Source organism: Taudactylus pleione, unplaced genomic scaffold (assembly GCF_031769625.1).
Source record: "Taudactylus pleione unplaced genomic scaffold, aTauple2 ptg000479l, whole genome shotgun sequence".
Classification (NCBI taxonomy): domain Eukaryota; kingdom Metazoa; phylum Chordata; class Amphibia; order Anura; family Myobatrachidae; genus Taudactylus; species Taudactylus pleione.
Genome location: NW_028284881.1, coordinates 2,063,946 through 2,088,323, shown reverse-complemented (window position 1 = coordinate 2,088,323; position 24,378 = coordinate 2,063,946). Strand labels below are relative to the sequence as shown.

General features: G+C 46.7%; 1 protein-coding gene across 2 annotated transcripts in view; it reads right to left on the bottom strand.

The window, feature by feature from the left end:
- Window positions 1–893: 893 nt before the first annotated feature.
- TMEM120B (transmembrane protein 120B) overlaps window positions 894–24,378 on the bottom strand; it is a 54,392-nt gene continuing 30,907 nt past the window's right edge. For both annotated transcript variants that reach the window (XM_088449157.1, XM_088449156.1), the window contains 5 exons: window positions 10,857–10,918; window positions 9,814–9,906; window positions 7,309–7,373; window positions 6,153–6,221; window positions 894–2,752 (listed from right to left, as the gene is read on the bottom strand). In XM_088449157.1, the coding sequence (XP_088305283.1) occupies window positions 2,645–2,752; window positions 6,153–6,221; window positions 7,309–7,373; window positions 9,814–9,906; window positions 10,857–10,918 (397 nt within the window). In that variant the 3' untranslated portion in view covers window positions 894–2,644. The remainder of the gene's footprint in view (window positions 2,753–6,152; window positions 6,222–7,308; window positions 7,374–9,813; window positions 9,907–10,856; window positions 10,919–24,378) is intronic.

Here is a 24,378-nt window from a genome sequence, read left to right as displayed (position 1 = left end):
AAAATTTATGTATATAGGATTCTGTGCTTCCTATCACCACATGTAAACCACTGTATAAGTAGAATCAATGAATTAAGGGCCTGATTCAGAGCCGGCCGCTATTTGTGGTCGTTCGTTCTGGAAAAAGGGGTGGCTATTCAAATGAACCGTTCGCTCATTGCGGTCTGTTCACACCTCTAAGTCTGAACGAGCGAGCAAAACTTGCGGTTGTAATTTTTAAAAATACGCCCCCTGGCCGCTCGCACCATATGTCATGTCCGCTATTTATTAGATTAATCGAGTACATCGAACATCGTATGAACTGCTCGCTATTCTTGTGGTTGGTTTTTCCTACCGCTATCTTGCGAGCAGATCTGACTATAAAACAACCAGGTGACGTGGTCAATGACGCTGCTGTTTTAATTATGCACACCCATAAAACGCCCGTTTTGACCTTTAAGCACGCCTGCGTTCTGATCTCCACTCCCCGTTTTCAAGCACCTTCCCCTGTTACCACCCACATACACCTCATTCTGTCACTCAAAATAGCAGGCATTCGCTATTTAGCGAACTAACGATTTTCGGCCGCACTGACTGGTTCGCGCATGCGTATTACAATCCGTACGCATGCGCAGATGTGCGAACATCGGTCAGAACGAACGAGCGGCCGCTTGCGAGCGGCTCTGAATCAGGCCCTAAGCCACTAAAATACATATCCACATGATATAAAGTCCAATGGAGGTCCTTCTTTCAAGGTTAATCCACCTTATAAGCTAATTGTTCCACAGATGTTTTGTATCCTGGATCTGAAACAACAGTAGTATCTCCCAAGCAGTGGGTGGATACAAGAACAGAAAAAGAAGATAGTGCAAAACCTTATGATAAAAGGTAAATTTAATGAAAAAGATGCACTTACAAGATCAAATGATTAAAACAGCATGTAACACAAATCTGTCTGTGGCTGAGCAGCACCGCTTCCAAAATCCTCATAGAATCGTCCAGATGGAATTCAGGCTGGAGTGATGGATACAGGTCCGGACTGTGTCTCCCCAGTTGAAGAAGGTGATGAATAGCGATGGTCTCTGATGCCACAGGAAGCCAAGCTTAACGCGTTTATGACCCTTGTGGGTCCTTCATCAGAAGCATTGCTATAGTAAAGAAGATTCCCCTTAAATACCCTAAAGATTGGATCTAAATCACACTCGCCTGAGAGTTAATTATCCGCTGACTTCCGCTATCGCGGCAGTGATGATGTCATAACAGTGCATCGGGTCATGTGACCCGCTAGTATGCGTTCCATGCTTAGCCTCTCTCCTGATACATAGGTATTCCCTCGAGTGGCCCTGCCATCGCGACTAGAATGACGTCATGCAAGCATTGCGGGTCAAATGATCCGCTAGCTTGCGTTCCACACCTTACATTTAATAATACGGTGTAATGCCCTTAATACAATCAATCATTTCACAGAAAGGATAGCTCAGGACCCTCACTCAGTAAGGTCATGTTCTAAGGGTTTCCTTTAACATTTCACAGATTAATTATCCCACCGTAATTCTATATTCTACTTGCAGGAGAGACAAAATTGCTAGTATCAAACCAGAATCACTGGTGATCTAACAGAGCATGTCTATGTGGTCCAGCTGGCTCTTCCATTTTGGCACCATCTCCTGGATTGTACATACTTGTAAGGAAAAATTCTGCATCCTGCTAGAGGATATCCTTACGCCCATGGTATATTTACTTACTGCTAATAAAATGTGTATGTAAATTTAAAGGAAATTCCACTGTTAAGCTTTTATATACACAAAGGATGAGGAGGGTGCCATGGCTAAGATCAATATGCATTATAAGGAGAGAGATGTCTGTACACAGCGACCACGCGCTTATCTTCCCCGGTACTCTGTGTGCAAAGTATAATTGCTTCCGCATAGTACAATGTTACAAAAAAGCTTTGTAGTATTGTTCCGTATATTTCAGGCTACTAACCTGTATATTTCAGCCAATACTACTGTGCAAGCCAAGATTTCATTTAGCTTTGTACACCTGGTTAATAACAGTGTAGTTCTCTTTATTTTGCACTCTTTCCAGACAAATCATACATGTTCATTAGCATGAACATGTATTACATCCATGTAAACATAGCATTCAGCAAACAACCTATCTAAAGGCAAATTCCCTTCTTCACATTTTATTTCTCAAGTATTCAAAATGCAAATTACTTAAACAAAAGAAGAAAAAACAAACAAATAAAAGATAATGCAGATCTGGATGCAAGCGCGGTTGCCTGCAGGTTCATTAGTCACATAAAGTAATTAAACTCGTCTGTCCAGATACCTTGGTCTGCAGACTGGAATCAGGAAGCCCGCTATTACAGGATCTCAGGTTTCCAAGAATTGTCAGTTATGTGCAGCAAATAAGCACATTAAAACCTTCAAGTGGTAGAAAGTGGAGCAAATCATGTTGCTGCCACATGTGGCATGTATAGTGTTACACTCCTGTAAGTGTAGGTGTTTCTCTCCCAGAGAGAAATAGGGAGCAGCATGTGAGGATTGCAGCCTGTCTTCCAGTCCTTAGTACAGGTGGAGAGAAACACGGCTTTTGCATGATTCCTTTTAGTGTAATTCATTGGCTACGTAACAGTCAACAAATCCAGGTCTAGTCATCATTAAGGTTTCTTGTTCTTGTTTTTCTGAAACTTTGTGTGCACCACCTTTAGAGTCGTCAGAAAGTTACCCAGGAAGAGTATGAGAAAAGTGATGGCCAGCACAAAAACCTGTGAGAAAGAGACAGGAAAAGCACCATCTTTAGCATTTTTGAATCAGAAAAATAAAAAGAACTGTGGTCATGTGATTAAAAAAAAAAACACAACCAGATCATTTTTTGATGGTTCTAAACGCAGGAGGGATTAGTGCAAATATCAAATCAAGTTATGTTAAGGTGGAAGTAGCAGAAGAGCTTTTAATCCTGTGAGGGATATGTTTAATGAAAATACGAGTATCCCTGCTATGCATTAAATAAAACTTGCAGGGACAGCAGTAACCACTGTCCCTGCGAGTTACATTTTGTAGGAGTCTTTTCACATTGGCCCACACCTGTAATTAGATAATTGGACAAGTCACTGCCTGCAAGATCAACACACATCTCCTGAAATAATCTGTGCGGATGTGATCACTCTCGTAAAATCTGGCTACAGAATGCACTATCACCATCTTGAAATCTGGGAACATGCAGATGATAAGATTTTATTTATAGAGCACCACAAAGTATCCATAGCGCCATACAATGAGAAGAACAATTAGATAAAAATTCAATACAATCTAAAATATAACAAAGGTTTAAAGAGACGTAGGGCCGTATTCAATTAGCGTCGAAAACAGCCATTTTTCGCCAAGAAACAGGCGAAAATGCAATTGGTGAAAAAAAAAAAAAAAAACTGGAGAAAAAAGTTTTCTCCATTCCAGACCAAGCAAAAAAAAAAAAATAATGTGGGGATTTCTTTCAGAACCCTTTGGACATGACCCCCAAAAAATGTGTAAGTTGCGCATTTTGGCGAAAAACGACCGCGCAAATTTTGGGTAAAAAAAAAAAAAAGCTGAAAATGGTTTTAATGTATTGGGTCTGATATTTCGGCGGATGGTATGAAAGTGTGAAGTATTTTAAACATCGTACGCGGTCGCAGCAGGCGTTTTTTACAGGGGTTTTTTTGCGTTTGTACAACACGAAAATATACTTGCACCCATTTTAACGTACCCAGAATTTACGTGGTCGTTTATCGCCAAAGTGCACAACTTACAATTTTTTTGGGGGGTAATATATCATTAGGGGGGGTGTCCAAAGGGTTCTGAAAGAAATCCCCACATTTTTAGCCAAAAATAGGGATTTTGCATTTTTTTCGCCTGGTCTGGGATGGAGAAAACTTTTCTACAGTTTTTTTTCGCCAATTGCGTTTTCACCTGTTTTTTGCCGCTAATTGAATACGGTCCATAGAGGCAAAACAGTGAAATATTAATACAACAAAATGAGAAAAACAGTTATTACAGGAGCAATCAGTGAACATGTACCTGGGAAGGGGAGACAGAGGGAATTCTGAGTCCCTGACTTTAGGGCCTATGTATTAATAATCGTGTCACTGCCGCGATTAACAATCAGACTCATCGTGAATATTTTCATTTTTGATCAAAATATCCCGGCTATGTACTACCGGGAACTCGCAGGGACAGCGTTTGCGTTAACTGCTCTCCCCGGCCTTTTGGAGAAGTCTTTCACAGAAGTGAAAGACTTCCCCGGGGGAAGCTGACTCTGCGTATTGCGCACAGTGTCAGCTTCCGGGACCGGCCAGGGGCTGTGGGGGAGAGATCGAAAGATCTCTCTCCTGATCCAGGAGCCACCATAGGCAAATAGTAGTTTACACCATCTGAAGATGGTGTAAACTACCGGTACTAAACTCCGAAAAGCTTAGTTTTTTGGCATTTAGTACATAGGGGCCAGATCGTAAGTGCTAATTTCTGTGAAATCTCCTACATTGTGCTATTAGTACATGGGATAGATACATAAAGCATTAGTACGTAGGATAGATACAAAGATGCAGTTTCTGCAGAATTGTATGTAAACCATGGCTACATAGGCCCCTTTGACTATAGAACAGGTACACTAACTGGTCTGCGGCTACGCAGCAAGCTGTAATGCACTGTGTGTTCTGACACCTCTCTATCATAGCCAGCATCAACTTTTTCAGAAATTAGTGCTATAGTAGCTCTTCTGTGGGATAGAACCAGACGGCTAGCCTTCAATCCCCACGGGTATCAGTGAGCCTTTCACTGGTTCAGCTTTTCCTTCCTTGGACCAAATCTGGTAGGTACTGACCACTGCATATCGGGATCATCACACAAGACTTGCCATATTCAATCCTTATGCTGGCCCATTTTTCCGGCTTTCAACACATCTTCAAGAACTGAGTGTTCACTTGCTGCCTGATATATCCCTCCCCTTTACAGGTGCCATTGTAACAGGCTAATCAATGTTATTCCCTTCGCCTGTCAGAGATTTTAAATTTGATAGGGGAAGGGGTATGAAGCCCGAAGGGAGAAGATCCCGACAGGACAAGCAAATACCCTATCCCTCCCCCCTCCCCCCCTTAGTGGTGCCTAACCCCAACCTCCCCTCGGGGGTGCCTAACTCCCCCTCTTACTGCACCCTAACCCTTCTGGGGTGGTTGCCTATTCCTACCCCCCCCGGGGGGTGCCTAACCCTTCAACTGTGATCTCACAATCAAGCTATGCCCCTGACTGGTTTAAAGATGCTCTAAACTCACTTATTACAAAACGCCAAATTTTATGGGCAATCGTGATGCAATGCCCTCAGGACAAACCTGGTTGCAGCTGTGTGGAGTGGAGCCTACTAGGTGTTTGTTCTAGCTAGGTGTGCCCCAAGTACTCTCACAAGCTGCAGCTTCTCCTCCTTCAGCCACGCACCACTCCTGACAGATGCCAAAGACGGCAGATTTGCAGCAGCATAAGGGGAGAGTGACTGACAAAGCTTGGTGTCACAGTTCCTGTGCCCCTGCTGGAGCAGCAGCATATTAACAAGCACGATGAATCACAGCCCTCACTCCTTCCACCTAATCAATAGACTCCCACATAGTCTTTCCCATGTGTCACTCCAGAAACAATGAGTCACAAATTATTTTAAGTACAACAAATAAATACATTATAGCTTTTCTTCGAGTCAATCTAAATAAGATTACTTGCAACAAGCACTGATAAATGTGTGACTTGCTGGCTCTACACCTATAGAAAAGTGATATGATGGTTTCAGCCACTACCAGCGATTACACTAGGCCACTCAGCCATTACTACCATACCCCAAATCCCAATCACCCTCCAGCGGGCTGCTTCTGTGCAGCACACTAATGGCTTCTATACTGGGATTGGTTTTTATTGAAAAAATTTAGCAAATAGACAATTTTGTTCCTACATTTGATTTTTGTCTGTGATTAAACTACAAGCTACACAGCCAGAATAAGCAATGTTTGCCCGTAAGTGCAAAGTTATGCTAATGTATAGGTATAATGCGGTGACACATGACAGTCCACAAGGACCACAAACATAGACATTACTTAAAGCCATATAGACGTACATGATAACGTATCATTTCCATGCAGATTTATACAATACCTGCCACTCCTTGCATGCTTCATGTCTAGAGAGTTCAAAAAGTGTGATTGAATTATACAACTGCCAAAACTGGGAATAAGAGAGAGAGGATTATGAATGGTCACAGCTATGCATTTCCTTATGTCATCTGTACACAGCCTACATCACCATGAGCTGACTGTTACTACTCACTGTGCTTCCAAAGTGAGTAACCTAACCAGGATCAATGATAAAGCAAACTGTTGACTACACAGTTCTTATTTAGTAACCATTTTTGTATATGACAGACATCATCCAAGGGGTAGGGATGGATGGATGGATAATTTAGGTTGATTCAATAAGTAAGGTAACAAGACCTTGTGTAATGTTCTCTATTTCATTCTAATTCCCACCAGGCCAGAGCAGGTAGACCACCGCTTCCCCTCACGGCCATTAGACTGCGCCTCATATCAGTCATACTGTCTAACATCACATGTAAGATGGAGGGGCTGGCAGAAACATGGTCAAACATTGACATGCGTAGCGTGATCGGATTTCTGCGTATAAAGGGCACATCAGCAGCTGCAATTCATCACCAACTTGTTGAGGTGTACAGTGATAATGTCATGACACAGAAACCGGTTTGGGTTTGGTGCACTGCCTTTGATAATGGCAGGACAGACATTGGAAGATCAGCAGCAATCCGGCCGGCCAAGCACGTCCACCACAGATGTCAAATAGGCAGTGCCCCAAACTTGTTTCCGTGACATGACTATCACCGTACACCTCAACAAGTTGGTGATGTGCCCTTTAGATGCAGAAATCTGATCATACTATGCTGATGGCCGTGAGGAATACCTGCTCTGGCCTGGCGGGAAACTAGAATGACAGAGAACATTACACACGTGAGAAGTCTTGTTACCTCACTTACTGAACCACCCTGGTGTGTTATTTCTGAAAAATATTCTTGTTCTATAACTTTACCTAGTGATGTTATGATCGCGCTAGCAGGTTTACCATTGGGTACAAATGTCACCCTTTTACTTTTTCTACCCATAATTCCTTCATCTCCCAGAGCTCTCCAGCCTTACTGATGTTTGAATGTCACACATTTTCTATGCCATCTGCTTTCCCATCTTGCTAAACACTCACTACTTATTGAATAGAAAAAACAAACAAAAGAAAAAAAAAAACTTACATGGCCAAAAAAGAGAAAGGGGAGCAGAAATGTGAGTCCTCGCCACATCCAAGACTGAAACCCCTCTAGAAAATGAGGAAGAGCAGCTATAAATATTTAACTGCAGAATCTACAGGATAAAACACATCTACTACTGTAGAACTGTACAATTCATCTATATCAATCTATAAATTAGAAATCACATACATTATATATAGTTAATGTGAATCTGTACCTGGAAGGGAACAGTGGCCTGGTATGTCTAATTTGTGTGTGTGCCAAATGGGACAAAGGCCAATAGTTCTGTGCGCATTGTAATATCGGCTCCTCCCCATTTTTGGACATCTTAAGGCCCCTACAAACTAGACAATATATCTTAAACTATTTGGCCGATTCCGACGCATCGGAACGACAAATCGCTCATATCGTCCAGTGTGTACAATCTACCGCGATCCCGATGCACGCTCCTGTGGGTCGTTGGTCGAATCTTCAGATCTTTTGTACATGCAGGAAGATCTGTCAATCTCGTTAATGATTCCCCTCTTATCGTGCAGTGTGTGCGCACTGCCGAACAACGAAGGATATGTCGTTCTGACCTGGACAATGTGGCAGTCACTATTCAGGCATTCCCAGGACACAACCCTGCTTCAGACAGATGCATGCACAGATCAGCGAGATCCATGCATGCCTCTGTCTAAAAGCTTAAGTGATAAAAGAACCCCCCCTACCCCAAAAGCACAACCAGCCCCTGGGGGACAAAACATGTAGGGGTCCCCTTTCGTAACTAGCGGTTCTCACCATTGAAGTCAATGACTCGCCTCTCTCAGCCAATGAATGCTCAGCCCAGGCATTTCTAAGAGAAATGCCGCAGCCGAGCTGTAATTCGAGAAGTACCGTCCTTAGACGACGGTACTTATGTCCGTGGCTCGCGACTTGGCGTTTTTTGGTTTTAAGAAGACGGTGGATGCCTGCATGGACCGAAGAGCATGTGATCTACACAAGGGATAGGAGAGTATGGATTTTTTTTTTTTTTTTTAAACAGGTGTAGTTTTTTTTTTTTTAACAGGTGTAGTGAAGTGAGTATGCGTGAGTGTGAATGTATGTTTTAACAAAACGATGTAGTCATGGTGTGTGTGTGTGTGTGTGTGTGTGTCTTGTGTTTATTTAATATTTCTTTTGCAGTGAACTAGAGGTACCAGCGGACCCTTAATGCCCCGCATGCTGGTACTTGTGGTTCTCAAAGTACCAGCATTTGGGGGAGGCTTGCTTGGGACCTCTAGTTTATTTATTACCAGTTATTTATATGGCACACACATATTCCGCAGTGCTTTACAGAGAATATTTGGCCATTCACATCATTCCCTGCCCCAGTAGAGCTTACAATCTATATTCCCTATCACATGCGCACACACATACACACTAGGGTTAATTTGTGTTGGGAGCCAATTAACCTACCAGTATATTTTTGTAGTGTGGGAGGAAACCCACGCAAGCACAGGGAGAATATCCAAACTCTGCACAGGTGGTGGGAATCGAACCCATGACCTCAGTGCTGTGAGGCAGTAATGCAGCAGAAGACAATATTAGTACATCTATCTTTTCACCACACTATGCACAATGAACCCTGGATGCTTTGGCTGGGGTACACGGTGAAAGGGTTTCCCTGGCTGTGGCATTATACCCCCTGCTAGAAAGAGTCCGGTGCTAGTTATGGAAAATACAGGGGACCCCCTACTCATTTTGTCCCCTGTATTTCCAAAACCAGGACCAGCTCACTGAGCCCAGTGCTGGTTGTGCTAAATACAGGAGACCCCAATGTTTTTATTCCCCGTATTTACACAACCAGGACTGGCTCTGAAAAGTCCGGAGATGGTTGTGATTTTAGGGTGGAAACCCCACGTCATTTAAAAAATATATATTTTACGCTTATGCTTTTTTATACACAGATGCATGGATCGCACTGATCTGTGTGAGCATCTGTGTCATAGTACAGCCCATTATTTAAATTTAGGCAGAAATCTTTAAGTTGGTCGCAAGCAAACGATATATCATTATTGATCTAACGATTTGGAAATAGTTAACGACGCACAATATATCGTTTGGTCGTTGGTAAGATTGCACAGTGTGTATGGCACCATATCGTTTGTCTGGGAGTTCCAGGGAAATCGTTGACAACATTGCATCATTTCCAAGTTGTCTAATGTGTATCCAGCTCTGCTGGCGCTCTCCCTTGACTACCACGTACTAAGGCTGAAGACACTGTAGTTGTGAAGTCAAGTACATAGGTCACTTGTGAATCATTAATGAGCCTCAAAATAATGAGACTATGCTTTAACATTTGTGTCTTCTTATAAGTATGTACATCCTAGATGTAAATGTATTACATGCCACAGCAAACTAATCCAACCTGCACTTTCATACTGTTCTTTAGCACTACATTTCTCATCTATGAACCTAATTGTACAGGCCTTGAACATATATGGGATATACAGGATCAGGTCTTGTATTACAAATCCTTTTACTTACCCACTGTAAGGTCTAAATGATTTCTCTCTCCTAATGCACGTAATCTGTAGAGGCAACCACTTTGATAATAATATTGAAGAAATTGAACACAGCCTATAAACAAATCAGAAGAAATGAGACTTAAAACAAAACTTTTTCTGAAATTGTAGTTTTGTCCATACACAGATCTCCAAGCTAGAAACAACTGAAGCCTTCATTTACATTTGCTGGTCACACAATCTAAAGCTGGCAATACACTGCACAATTGTGCAGATTTTTAGCGTTTTCACGCTAACGGGCGATTATCGCCCGATACCATACACTTGACGATTATAATTCCAATTTGCCGTTCAGCGGCCAAGTTGGAACAATAATCGTGCAGTGTATGGCCAGCTTACATGTGACCTTATCCATAGTAAGTATTCATCTTATGGGCAATCTTAACCCCATTTTTAATACTTCTGTATTCTCTACTAAATTATGGCAATTTTATAACCACCTCCCTTCCCAACTGCAGGTAGCATTATTCTTATTAGACAATGGTAACAGACCACTAGAAATATTTTCTATGGATGGAGACCCAAGACACCACAAAGCACACGCAATATATACTGTTCGTCGATCAAACAATATATCGACAAGTGTGTACCCAGCATTAGTGTGTGTGATTTATCTAGCTCAATTTATACAATGAGCCAGGTCTGGTAGATGTGGGTTACTTAAATTCAATTTGCTTCCATTTTTTTTTTTTCCCCAACCATTTTTTAAATGTGTTTTAAGTGCTGAAATTTGCAAGTGCCAAGTGTTACTCCCTTCTATGTTTAAACAGGAAGTCAGACCCACAAAGGTCACAAAATGCAGCTAAAGAGCTTGAAACTTAAGGTGAAATGCTTTAGGAAACCTATATACCTGTATTTCAAAATAAGTGCAGATTATTACAAATATATTTTTACTGTGCTGCACTCTTAAAAACATTAGCTAATAGATTAAATGACCTAAACAGTGGTCAGATGTGAACGAGCGCTTAGATCTGGAGAACATATAATGTGTGCATTTATACTTACTTTGATATATTGAAAACGCAAGAAACTGATTGCGGAACATCTGATACATGAGACCGTTGGGCCTATATGGATAAGAGATAACCCTATTAATATAATACCTCGCAATAAGTTAACACCCCCCATCCAGCTACATATATGTGGTTACTCTATAACAGCTAAAAATATGAGATATGGTAAGAACTTACCCTTGTTATCTCTATTTCTACGAAGTCCATAGGGTTCCACAGGATACCTTGGGGTATAGGTGTGACGTCAGTCGCAGGGCACCAAAGAGTTAAGCTTTCAGCCTCCCAGGATGCACTAGGTCCCCCTCCTATACCCCGCCCCCGAGCCAAGGCATCTCAGTTAGTTACCAAGCCATAGGCCGGAGGAGGAGAAGGAAGAGAGAGAACAAAGATCTGGACACATACAAGAATCACATTCTCACCAGAGGGAGACGGAAAAAAACGGTGACCAGAGCAAAGCCCATCTGCAGCACAGGTGCGACAGGGCGGGAGTCCTGTGGAACCCTATTGACTTCGTAGAAATAGAGATAACAAGGGTAAGTTCTTACCATATCTCATATTTTCTACTTCAGGGTCCATAGGGTATCCACAGGATACCTTGGGGATGTCCCAAAGCAGTATCCTTTAAGGGTGGGGACGCTCCTGTGCAGAAAGGAGAATCCGCCGCCCGAAGGAAGCATCCTCAGAGGCGAAGGTGTCAAACCTGTAATACCTCACGAAGGTATGGACAGAGGACCACGTAGCAGCCTTGCAGATCTGGACTGCAGAGGCACCACGTCGAGCTGCCCACGAAGGACCCACAGACCTAGTGGAATGAGCCTTCAGAGAAGGAGGAACCGGTAGGCCTTCATGAAAATAAGCTTCAGAAATAGCCATACGGATCCAGGCTGCCAAAGTTTGCTTTGAAGCAGGCCAACCCTTTTTACGGAAGCCATAGAGGACAAACAAAGCGTCCGACTTCCTAAACGAAGAAGTGCGGTCAACATAAGTCCTTAAGGCCCGCACAACATCCAAAGAGGCCTCACCCACGGAAAGACCCGGTGAGTTAAAGGCCGGAACAACGATTTCCTCGTTAACATGAAACTGGGAAACAACTTTGGGAAGAAACTCGGGCCGAGTGCGGAGTACTGCCCTGTTCCCATGAAAAACCAAGAAAGGGGGTCTACAAGAAAGAGCCCCTAACTCAGAAACACGTCTGGCCGAAGCAATAGCCAGAAGGAAAACAGTCTTAGCTGTTAGCCATTTAAGATCCACTGAGCCCAGTGGTTCAAACGGCGGTCCTTGGAGAGCCCTCAGGACCACAGCCAAATCCCAAGGCGCCACAGGTGGAACAAAGGGCGGCTGAATGCGGACAACACCTTGCATAAAGGTGCGCACATCCGGGATTGTAGCAATCCTACGGTGAAACCAGACAGACAGGGCCGAAACCTGTACCTTCAAAGAAGCAAGGCGAAGCCCATGATCTAGTCCCGCTTGCAGGAAGGCGAGAATCCGAGACAGACGAAACTCCCGCTGTGCATAACCTCTCGGTCGACACCACTGGAAGAACGTATGCCACACGCGATGGTATATCCTCGCGGAAGACGGTTTCCGAGCTCGCAACATGGTACGCACCACAGAGCTGGAAAACCCCCGGGACCTCAGCATGGCCGTCTCAACAGCCACGCCGTCAAAGACAGCCGAGTCAGGTCCGGGTGACGACAAGGACCCTGAGACAGGAGGTCCGGTCGTAGCGGCAACTGCAGAGGACTGTCCACGGACAGACCCTGAAGGTCTGAGAACCAGTGCCGTCTGGGCCACGCGGGAGCTATCAACAGGAGCGTCCCTCCTTCCTGTTTGAATTTCCGGATTACCCGTGGAAGAAGGGAGACCAAAGGGAACAGGTATGCGAACCGGAACGTCCACCGGACGGACAGAGCATCCACCAGAGACGCCCCTTCGTCTCTTGTGCGAGACCCGTACACCGGCAACTTGTTGTTGTGCCGGGACGCCATGAGGTCGATCTCTGGAAGACCCCATCTGTCCACCAGTAGTTGAAAAACGTCCAGGTGCAGGGACCATTCCCCCGGATGAACGTCCTGGCGACTTAGAAAGTCCGCCTCCCAATTGAGCACTCCCGGGATGAAGACCGCTGATATGGCCGGAAGATTGTGCTCCGCCCAAACCAGGATCTACCAGAGCCGCCCGGCTTCGGGTTCCTCCTTGCCTGTTTATGTAGGCCACGGTGGTAGCGTTGTCCGACTGGACCTGTACCGGGTGACCCTGGAGAAACCGATGTGCCTGCTGGAGAGCATTGAAGACCGCACGGATTTCCAAGATATTGATTGGAAGCTCCGCTTCTGTCGGCGTCCACCTGCCCTGGAACAGATGTGGACCCGAAACTGCTCCCCAGCCCCGAAGACTGGCGTCCGTTGTCAACAGGACCCAATTTGAAACCCAGAACGGACATCCCTCGCTGAGGTGGGTCGTCTGTAACCACCAAGCAAGGGACAGGCGAACCTCCGGGGTGAACACAATCGTCTGGGACTTCAGAGACTGAGGCAGCCCGTTCCACTTTGACAGGATCAGGTGCTGCAGAGGTCTGGAGTGAAACTGGGCGTATTCCACCATGTCGAACACCGACACCATGGAGCCCAGTAACCTCATCGCCGAGTGTAGAGACACCCGGCGGCTGTGCAGACAACTGCGCACCCTTGACTGTAAAGCAGAGATCTTGTCCTCCGTCACGAAGATCTTCTGCTGTCCCGAGTCCACTAAGGCTCCAAGATGCAGAATCCTCCGAGACGGGATTAGAGTGGACTTCTGCCAGTTGATTAGCCAGCCGTGCCGTTGCAGCAGGGCAATGGTCAGGTCCAAGAGGCGTAACAGGAGCTCTGGAGATCCCGCCACCAATAACAGGTCGTCCAAGTACGGCAACATGCGGACTCCCTGCAGCCGCAGAGAAGCCGCCATGACCGCCATCACCTTGGTGAAAACACGTGGTGCTGTCGCCAGGCCAAAAGGTAACGTCCGAAACTGGAAGTGGTCGCTGCGGATTGCAAACCTGAGGAACTGTTGATGGCGCAAAAGAATAGGGACATGCAGGTAAGCGTCCTGTATGTCCAATGACACCATGTAGTCCCCAGGTTCCAGCGCCAGAATGATGGACCGTAGGGTCTCCATCCGAAACTTCGGTACCCGCAAAGACTTGTTGAGTGCTTTGAGGTTGAGAATCGGACGATACGACCCATTGGGTTTCTGTACCAAAAAAAGATTTGAATAGAAACCCTGGCCCCTCTGGGAGAATGGAACAGGCACTATAACTCCAGCCTGGAGCATAGTGTGCAATACCTTCCGCAGCTCCGTAGCCTTGTTCCGGTCTGATGGTAGACCCGTGGTGAAGAATCGAGCCGGGGGTCTGTGCCGGAAGGAGAGGGCGTACCCGTGGGAGACCACCTCGAGAACCCAAGTGTCCGTCGTAGTGACCGACCAACACTGGGCGAACTGCAGCAGGCGGCCTCCCACCCTGGGATCCCCCAAAGGGAGGCCCGAACCGTCAGGCCGCAGGCTTGTCATCTGGCTTGGGGGCCGGACGTCTGGTACTCCATGCCTGCTTCCGGGGCTTGACCGATTTCCTAGGGCCAGCCTGTCGAGGAAACGACTGTGGTTTGGGCCTGCCCTGGGCCCTAGATGACCGAAAGGACGATGGTCCAGAACCAGAAGGAGCAGCGGCCGACGGGAGACAAGCCGATTTGGCTGCCGCCAGTGTGGCCACAATCTTATCCAGATCCGGACCGAAGAGAACTTCTCCGGTAAACGGCAACGCTTCCAGACCCTTCTTGGAATCTGCGTCCGCCTTCCAGGATCGCAGCCACAAGGTGCGACGAGCAGCTACCGCTGCTGAAGAAATTCTAGACACCAGAGTACTAATGTCTAGAGCCGCCTCGTTGATGTAGGTGGCCGAATCACGGAGATTGCCAATCAACTCCGCCTGTTCGGCCGGTCAGTCGGCATCAAAAGAAGCCTCTAATGAATCCGCCCAGCGCTCCATCGCTCTGGCAACCCAGCAAATGGCCATAGCCGGCCGTGCTGCCCCCCCTGCAAGGGAATAAGCGGACTTCAGGCAGATTTCCACCTTGCGGTCCGTAGCATCTTTAAGGGAGGACATGGATGGCATCGGCAATGTGGCACTACGGACAAGACGGGTCACGTGAGAATCCACCTGTGGAGGGGATTCCCACTTAGCAAAATAATTATCGAACGGATAAGCCACCGCTAGGCGTCTCTGCGGTAGAGGAAAGACTGTGGCATCGCCCTTCACATCTTTGAAAAAGGCATACTTAGACTTAGCCGCTGGGGGAACTTCGTCCTCAATCACCAAGGCTGTGCGGACCGCCCGAATAAGTCCAGGAATATATACTTTGGACTTAGCATCAGCGTCCTTAGAATGGAGAGGTTCCTGATCGTAAGGATCCAGAATCTCCCCATCATCAGACGTCCCTTCGTCATCCTCATAAGGAGCGGACAGAGACGCCACCGGCCGTTTATGAGGCCGCATCACAGACTCCCCTTGCAACACATCCGACAAGTGCTGTACAGAACTCGTCAGGGAGTTAACCCACGCTGGTTCCTGAGAAACCGGGAGCGGGGAAATAGGGAGACTGTGGGGTACCACCAATTGTCGTGGGAAACCCTGCATGGGTGACGACACCACAGACTGCTGGGACAAACCCATCGGAGTAAACGCGGGCTGCGGAGCTAACTGACCCACTAAAGCTGTTAGCGCCTGAGCGAAACAAGCCCAGGGCGGCTCCTGTACCGGTGCTGTAACCGTAAGAGGCCGCGCCATGGACAAACACTGCCGGCAAAGGCCCTCCGCGCTACCCTCCCCCTCCGCTAACGGTACTTTACACGAGGTACACTGTAGCCGGAGGGGAAAATCACTTTCAGACATGATGGCACCACGTATGTGACCCCTCTCACCAATTATATATTAAATAGGCGAGAGACCACCCTGCAGCACCGCACCGCACCGCAAGGGCTTAGCAGAAAGAACAGGGACAGTAATAAAGCTGACAGTCTTGAGAAGAAAAGTTACAGGCAGCAGCGCTAGCACAGTCACATACAATGCAAAGAAAATCAATTCCTGCACTAACAGCGCTGATCACTCAACTACACAGACACAGGGCCTGGTAGGACACAGCGCTGCATACACAGACCTGACCACAGCGGAGGAGAGGTATGCGGGGGGACCCAGACCACGATGTTTCCAATGCAGGCTTCCAGCAGCGTTCACCATGCTTCTGAAAAGATGGCCGCCGAGGAGCAGAGAGAAGGCTGGTCTGGGGGAGGAGCGCTGACACAGGGCCAGTCAGCACAGTGCAGAGAGGGCTGTGTGCAGCGGGGGAGGCGCCGGCTGTGAGACAGGGAAGGCGCGCTCCCCTGGCATGCATTTAACCCCTGGGACGCCGCAGCGCTACCGCTCTGCTGCGGTCCGCTGTCCCAGGGGGTAGTGGAAGCGCCGGTTGGTCGCCTGGCTCCACGCTGCAGCCAGTCCCCAGGGAGCCCCCTGCCTGGGGACTTAGGACCATGTGATCAGCAGGGACCCACCGCGGGACCCCGCTGCTTACCTCTGTCCCCCTTGAATCCGGCCATGGTCCGGAACATCTGGGGTCACCGCTAGCTGTGACCCCAGATGCCCACCAGCATCCCTGGATCAGTACCGGCGTACTGGTACCGGCGGGGTGTAGGGAAGACAGCATGGACGTCAGGACTGACTGTCCATGCTGTTCATCCAGATGTGCAGCCACAGCTGCATGAAGAAAAAGCTTCAGGGGCTCTTCTAGCCCCCACTCCAACAGGTGCACCCGACTCCGGCCGGGCACCAAACTAAACTGAGATGCCTTGGCTCGGGGGCGGGGTATAGGAGGGGGACCTTGTGCATCCTGGGAGGCTGAAAGCTTAACTCTTTGGTGCCCTGCGACTGACATCACACCTATACCCCAAGGTATCCTGTGGATACCCTATGGACCCTGAAGTAGAAACATTTTGTATTGATAAAGTGTTTTTTTTTTATTAGCACTACTGACAACTTATTGTTATTATACAGTCTATGAACAATGACAATTGCTTTTCTTTTAAATATGAAATTAAACTCTTAAAAGTATCCCAATTGAAATATATATATATATATATATATATATATAGTATGTATACATATATATACATACACACACATACATATACACATACAGGTTGAGTCTCCCATATCCAAAATGCTTGGGAGCAGGGTTATTTTGGATATCGGAATATTCCGTATTTTGGAATATTTGCATACCATAATGAAATCTCTTTGGAATGGGACCCATGTCTAACCACAGAATACATTTCTGTTTTATATACACCTTATACACACAGCCTGCAGGTCAATTTATACAATATTTTACAAATTTTGTGCATCAAAAAAAAGTGTGTATACATACATGAAATTCATTTATGTTTCATATACACCTTATACACAGTCTGAAGGTTATTTTATACTGTATCTTAATAATTTTGTGCTTTAAACAGTTTGTGTACATTGAACTATCAGAAAGCAAAGGTTTCACTATCGCAGTCATGCTAAAAATATCCTGTATTTCGGAATATTTGGATATGGGAGACTCAACCTGTATATCTATATATCTATATACACACGCACACATATATATATATATATATATACATACACCATAAAAGCAGCACTCCGGAGACTCACAAACAGGTGAACACAGTGGTCTTTTTATTCAACGTTTCGGGGGTTCTGGGACCCCTTCCTCAGGAACACACAATATAAAATACACACAAATAGTGATTTAAATACCTTACTCCAGTGCCCATCACGTCGTCACCCCCTGCACTCCACCGGCGCTCTGACTGCACACTTCCGGACGCGGCGTCAGAGACACGGAAGTGACATCATCCGGCACCCGGCTGGTTGCCTGGGGGACTCTACAGTATTTATTTAAATCACTATTTCTGTGTATTTGATATTGTGTGTTCCTGAGGAAGGGGTCCCAGAACCCCGAAACGTTGAATAAAAACACCACTGTGTTCACCTGTTTGTGAGTCTCCGGAGTGCCGCTTTCATGCTTTTTTTTGGTATACAATAACAGGAGTGATCTCCGTATTGAAGGCACCCGGAGCAAGGTATTTGACCCGCTGTGGTTTGCAGAGTGCCGGGCTGCTATTTTGAGAAAAAATAAATAAAATATATCACACACACAGTGCCTTGCAAAAGTATTGGGTATGTATGTATATACAGTGGGGCAAAAAAGTATTTGGACAGCCACCGATTGAGCAAGTTGTTGCCCTTTACAAGATGAGAGAGGTCTGTAATTTGCATTATAGGTACACTTCAACTGTGAGAGTCATAATCAGAACCAAAAATTCCGGAAATCACATTGTATGATTTTTAAACAATTTATTTGTATATTCTTGCGGAAAATAAATATTTGGACACCTACCAACCAGCAAGAATTCTGGCTTTCACAGACCTGTTACTTCTTCTTTAGGGAGCTCATCTATCCTCCACTTGCTACCTGTATTAATGGCACCTGTTTGAACTTGTTAACTGTATAAAAGACACCTGTCCACACCTTCAAACAGTCAGACTGCAACCTCTCCACCATGGCCAAGACCAGAGAGCTGTCTAAGGACACAAGGGAAAAAATTGTAGACCTGCACAAGGCTGGGATGAGCTACTCGACAATAGGCAAGCAGCTTGGTGAGCAGAGATCAACTGTTTGCGCAATTATTAAAAAATGGAAGAAATACAAGATCACTGACAATCTCCCTCGACCAGGTGCTCCATGCAAGATCTCACCCCGTGGGGTATCAATGATCTTGAGAACGGTGAGGGATCAGCCCAGAACTACACGGGGGGACCTGGTCAATGACCTCAAGAGAGCTGGGACCACAGTCACAAAGGTTACCATTAGTAACACACTACGTCGTCATGGATTCAAATCCTGCAGCGCCCGAATGGTCCCCCTGCTTAAGCCAGCATATGTCCAGGCCCGTCTAAAGTTTGCCCGTGACCATCTGGATGATCCAGAGGAGGATTGAGAGAATGTCATGTTGTGAAATGAGACCAAAATAGAACTTTTTGGTGTAAACTCCACACGCCGTGTTTGGTGGGAGAAGAATGATGAGTGGCATCCCAAAAACACCATACCCACTGTGAAGCATGGGGGTGGAAACATCATGCTTTGGGGATGCTTTTCTGCAAAGGGTACAGGACGACTGATCCGTATTAATGCGGACATGTATCGTGACATTTTGGGGAAAAGCCTCCTTCCCTCAGTAAGAGCATTGAAGATGTTAAGTGGCTGGGTCTTCCAGCATGACACACAGCAGCAGGGAAGCAGCACACCAGTCTGGATGCAAGTACAAGCTGGTCGGTGCCAGTCTTTATTGTACAATGACAGAAATATAAAGAAAACATAAATGTAAATCCTAGCCCTGTCGGGGCACTAACTTCACAGGTAGTTCCCTCACTACCAGAACCTGGCAGGGCCTAATGCCCTCGCCAGCAACAAAGCACAGCACAGTACTCACAGATAGGTTTTCCAAGTGTCTCTGAGCAAACTCCCTGTCTGCTCTCCCAGGTGAGACAATCAGCCCTCAACACACTAGGCTTATATTGGCCACTCTCAGGTGGAAACCCTAACAAGCCTGTTACCAGGCTAAGAGAACCAAAACCTGGAGTGGCCGTGGGTGGAGCCCTCCCTCTCCTCTCACCCACAACCCCCAGGTCCCAAACCGGCTTTTCAAAAAGCCGAAACTCAAGCCTGCTACACTGCAGACTTTCTCCTGGGGGTTTAAAACACAAAAGACAGGAATCTGGGACAAATGTACCTGCCACAGACCACTTTACCAGTGATCCTATCACATATCCCCCCCCTTTGTTTCGACCTGTGGGGCGGAACAACTGAAGCCCCCAAACAATGAACGTGTGACAACGCGTCAGCATTGGCCAGCTGGCTTCCTGGCCTGTGTTCCACTGAAAATTTAAAAGTTTGTAACGCCAAGAACCATCTTGTAATTCTCGCATTACTGTCCTTATTTTCAGACATCCACTTCAGAGGGGCATGGTCAGTGATCAATTTGAACTTTCTTCCGACCAAGTAGTACCTGAGAGCCTCTAACGCCCACTTTATGGCCAACGCCTCCTTCTCCACTGTGGCATAGTTTCTCTCATGTATATTCAACTTTCTGCTAAGATAGAAAATAGGGTGTTCCTCACCCTCCTTGTTCTGGGACAGGACCGCTCCTATACCTACTTCTGATGCATCGGTTTGTACTATGAATTCCCTTTCAAAATTAGGAGTCATCAGGACTGGTTGGGAACACAACGCTACTTTCAACTCCTGAAAAGCTTTCTCTGCCTCAGTCTCCATTCTACCATGACTTTTTGTTTGCCTTTGGTCAGGTCAGTCAGTGGGACTGCCATGGTGGCAAAGTTGGGTATAAACCTCCTGTAGTACCCCGTAATTCCCAAGAAGGCTCTCACCTGCTTCTTATTCAGAGGCCGTGGCCAGTTTTGTATGGCATCAATTTTATTGAGCTGAGGCTTTATCAGGCCTCTGCCAATGGTGTATCCCAGATATTTTACTTCCTCCATGCCTAGACAACACTTTTTTGGGTTGGCTGTCAAACCTGCCTTATAGATGGAGTCCAACACTGCTTGTACCCTGGGTAAATGAGTTTGTCAATCAGGACTATGAACGACCACGTCATCCAGATAAGCAGCCGCATACCGTCTATGGGGCCTTAGAATCCTGTCCATCATTCTTTGGAAGGTGGCAGGTGCCCCATGTAGCCCGAAGGGCAACATTTTGTACTGAAACAAGCCCTCTGGCGCTGAAAAAGCTGTCTTTTGTTTGGCGCTCTCGGTTAACGGTACTTGCCAATACCCTTTGGTTAGATCAAGAGTGGTTAAATACCTTGCCGTCCCTAGTCTCTCAATCAGTTCATCCACTCTTGGCATCGGGTAGGAAACGAATTTTGAAACACTGTTCAACTTTCGGAAGTCATTGCAGAAACGCACACTCCCGTCGGGCTTTGGAATCAACACAATGGGACTTGACCATTCACTATGTGATTCTTCAATATCCCCTAACTCTAGCATATTTTTCATTTCTTTCGACACCGATTCTCTTTGTGCTTCTGGTAACCTATAGGGCTTTAGATTAACTTTAACCCCTGGGTCAGTGATGATGTCATGTTTAATGACCGAGGTTTTCCCAGGTACGTCAGAGAACAGCACCCTATTTCTAATCAGAAACTCCTTGACCTCTTGTTGTTGAATTGCCGACAGGGTTTTTGCCACTGTCACTTCGGGAACTAAGGGCCCTGGACTTACTGGAGGGTCTCGGACGTCCGACAGTACCGTTCTATCTTTCCAGGGCTTTAACAGATTTATATGGTATATCTGTTCCGGCTTTCTTTTCCCCGGGTGGTAAACTTTGTAATTGACCTGCCCCACTCTAAGATTTCAAAGGGCCCTTGCCATTTAGCCAAAAGTTTATTTTCCACAGTGGGAACCAATACTAACACTCTGTCCCCAGGAGCAAAGCTGCGTAACCGAGCATTGCGGTTGTATACCCTCCGCTGTGCCTGTTGAGCCTGTTCCAGGTGCTCTCTCACTATCGGCACTACCGCAGCAATTCTCTCCTGCATTTGAGAAACATACTCAATCACCGTTTTGTAAGGACTAGACTGCCCCTCCCATGTCTCTTTGGCAATGTCTAGTAACCCCCTTGGGTGTCTCCCATACAACAATCGAAGGGTGAAAACCCGGTGGAGGACTGGGGAACTTCTCTTATGGCCAACAATAAATACGGCAATAAGTAGTCCCAATCCCTACCATCCTTGTCGACCACTTTCCTAAGCATGTGTTTTAACGTCTTGTTAAACCTCTCGACCAGCCCATCGGTTTGGGGGTGATAAACCGAAGTTCTTAACTGTTCGATTTTGAACAGGCGGCATAACTCTTTCATGACTTTGGACATAAACGGTGTACCCTGGTCAGTTAGTATGTCCTTAGGTATACCCAGCCTGCTAAAGACATGAACTAGCTCTCTGGCAATGGTCTTGGTTGACGTATTGCGCAACGGGATCGCTTCCGGGTACCTGGTAGCGTAATCCATTATGACCAGAATATACTGGTGTCCCCTGGCTTACTTCATTAAGGGTCCAACCAAATCCATCGCTATTCTTTCAAACGGCACCTCTATGATAGGCAATGGAACTAGTGGACCCTTAAAATGTGGCCTGGGAGCATGATACTGACACTCAGGGCAGGATGCGCAAAAGTCAGATACCTCTTTATGAAGCCCGGGTAAGAAAAACCTCTGCATTATTCGCTCAGTGGTTTTCTCTACCCTTAGATGGCCTGCCGTTATATGACCATGGGCCAGATCCAACACTGTTCTTCTGTAGGCTTTGGGAACTATTAGTTGTTCCACAACATCTTCCCCCTTCTTAGTCACCTGATATAACAAATCCTGACACATTGCCATGTGGGGATAGGACAAAGGACTATCAGGGTCTACGGGTTTACCATCAACTCTTTTACATTCTCCCTGGCTTTTACCAAAGTAGGGTCATTCAACTGCTCCACGGCAAAGACCTCTCTTCTGACCTCTAAATCAGGCAGACGATCACCTGGCCCAACAACACTTCCCACCTCAATGGGAGGCACATCAGTTGGCGGGCCACCGTCACGTTCCGCATTCTCTAGTTCGCCAACCATAGTAGAAAAAAGGGAATAACTCTGACTCAGAAGAAACTCCCTCCACTACATCGACAACCTTCTCAAATGGATCGGGGTTGTTCACCTCTGGAACAAAACGGCTTTCCCACAACTTCCAGAAGTGAGCAAAGTCTCTCCCCAATATTGCATCGTACACCAGACCATGCACCAAACCCACAGAAACTATAGCAGAGCCACATGGTGTCTCGATGTTCACCTCGGCCGTAACATAATATCGAGTATCCCCATGTATGCAGGTCACACCAACAGTTTTCCCTGTATGCCTCAAGGGGTTCACCAGCTCAGCTTTTAGAAGTGTCACCAAGCTACCAGAGTCTAACAGTGCCTCTACTCGGTTGCCATCTACAATGAGTACACACATGTGCTTATCAGTCTCAGCCTGCCGGTCAGCCGTACAGGCTATCTGTGCAAAGAAAGACCCCCTGCGGTAGACATGAGCAGTATCACATTGCATAGGTTCAGTTGTAAGTGCACAATTAGCGGCAATATGGCCGAAGCCACCACATCGGAAACACTGAGTCATATTAATGTCTAGTCGTTTACAGGGCAAGAACCTTCCCGGCCTGGCAGGCCTGTCTCCAGGTTCTACACCCTGTCTTAGGTACATTCCATCGCCCAGCACCCTTCTCCCCTGGAACAGTCTTACCAGTGTCTCTGGGAGTTCGCCGGTGCGCCATCGGGGCTCGGTGGGGCATACTCCTCAGCTCCTCAGCCGCCACGTACCTCTCCACCAGCTCGACCAACTGGTCCACGGACTTAGGGTCTGCATGGCTCACCCACTTGCGCAGAGTCACAGGTAATGATCGCAGGTACCGGTCCATCACGACCCTTTCCACGATCTGTGGTCCCGTCAGCGTCTCGGGCTGTAGCCATTTTGAGGACAGATGGACGAGGGCATGCATCTGTGAACGTGGATGCTTGTCCTTATGGAACTCCCAGCGGTGGACCCGTTGGGCACGAACAAAGGTGGTGACTCCCAAGCGAGTTAGAATCTCCTGTTTTAGTTTTTTATAGTCTTTGGCATCAGCCAGGCATAAGTCGAAATATGCTTTTTGTGGCTCCCCAGACAAAAAAGGTGCCACCAGACTTGCCCACTGCTCCTGGGGCCAACTCTCCCTTTCGGCCGTTCTTTCAAATGCGGCGAGATAGGCCTCCACATCATCGCCCGAAGTCATCTTTTGGAGGAAGTGACTGGCTCGTACGGAGTGAGTGGTGGTGGTGGGAGGACCAGTATTAACATCTCTGGGACGGGCGACCAGGTGCTGTACCACCTCTCTTATGGCCTGGCTGTTTTCCGCTAAGGCCTGGCGGGTTTCCTCGATGGCGACCTGTTGTTGCCTCTGGGCTGTCTCCAAGGCCAACAGTTGCACCCTGGTGGATTCCTGCTGAGCTGCTGTAGCTTCCTGCTGAAGTTTGTTTGTCTCCTGCTGAGCTGCCGTAGCTTGGAGCAAGGCCTTAATAATTTCCTCCATTTTGTTCTGGGGTGTTGGTTGGAAGCTGAACCTTGCCTCTCTGAGCATTGGCTGATGCCTCCTCTATGGGACTTCAAGGACACAGTGTTATTTCCACACTCACAAATTGGGTGTCTGTCCCTTTAATTTTTAAACGGAAAGTTTTCCTCTCGCTGCAACTTCAGTGTGTGTGGTTGCCCGCATTCTCCACCATATTGTGACACAGTTAGGTTAGGGGGTCCCTCTCCTGGGTAGAGGACTCCTTCCTT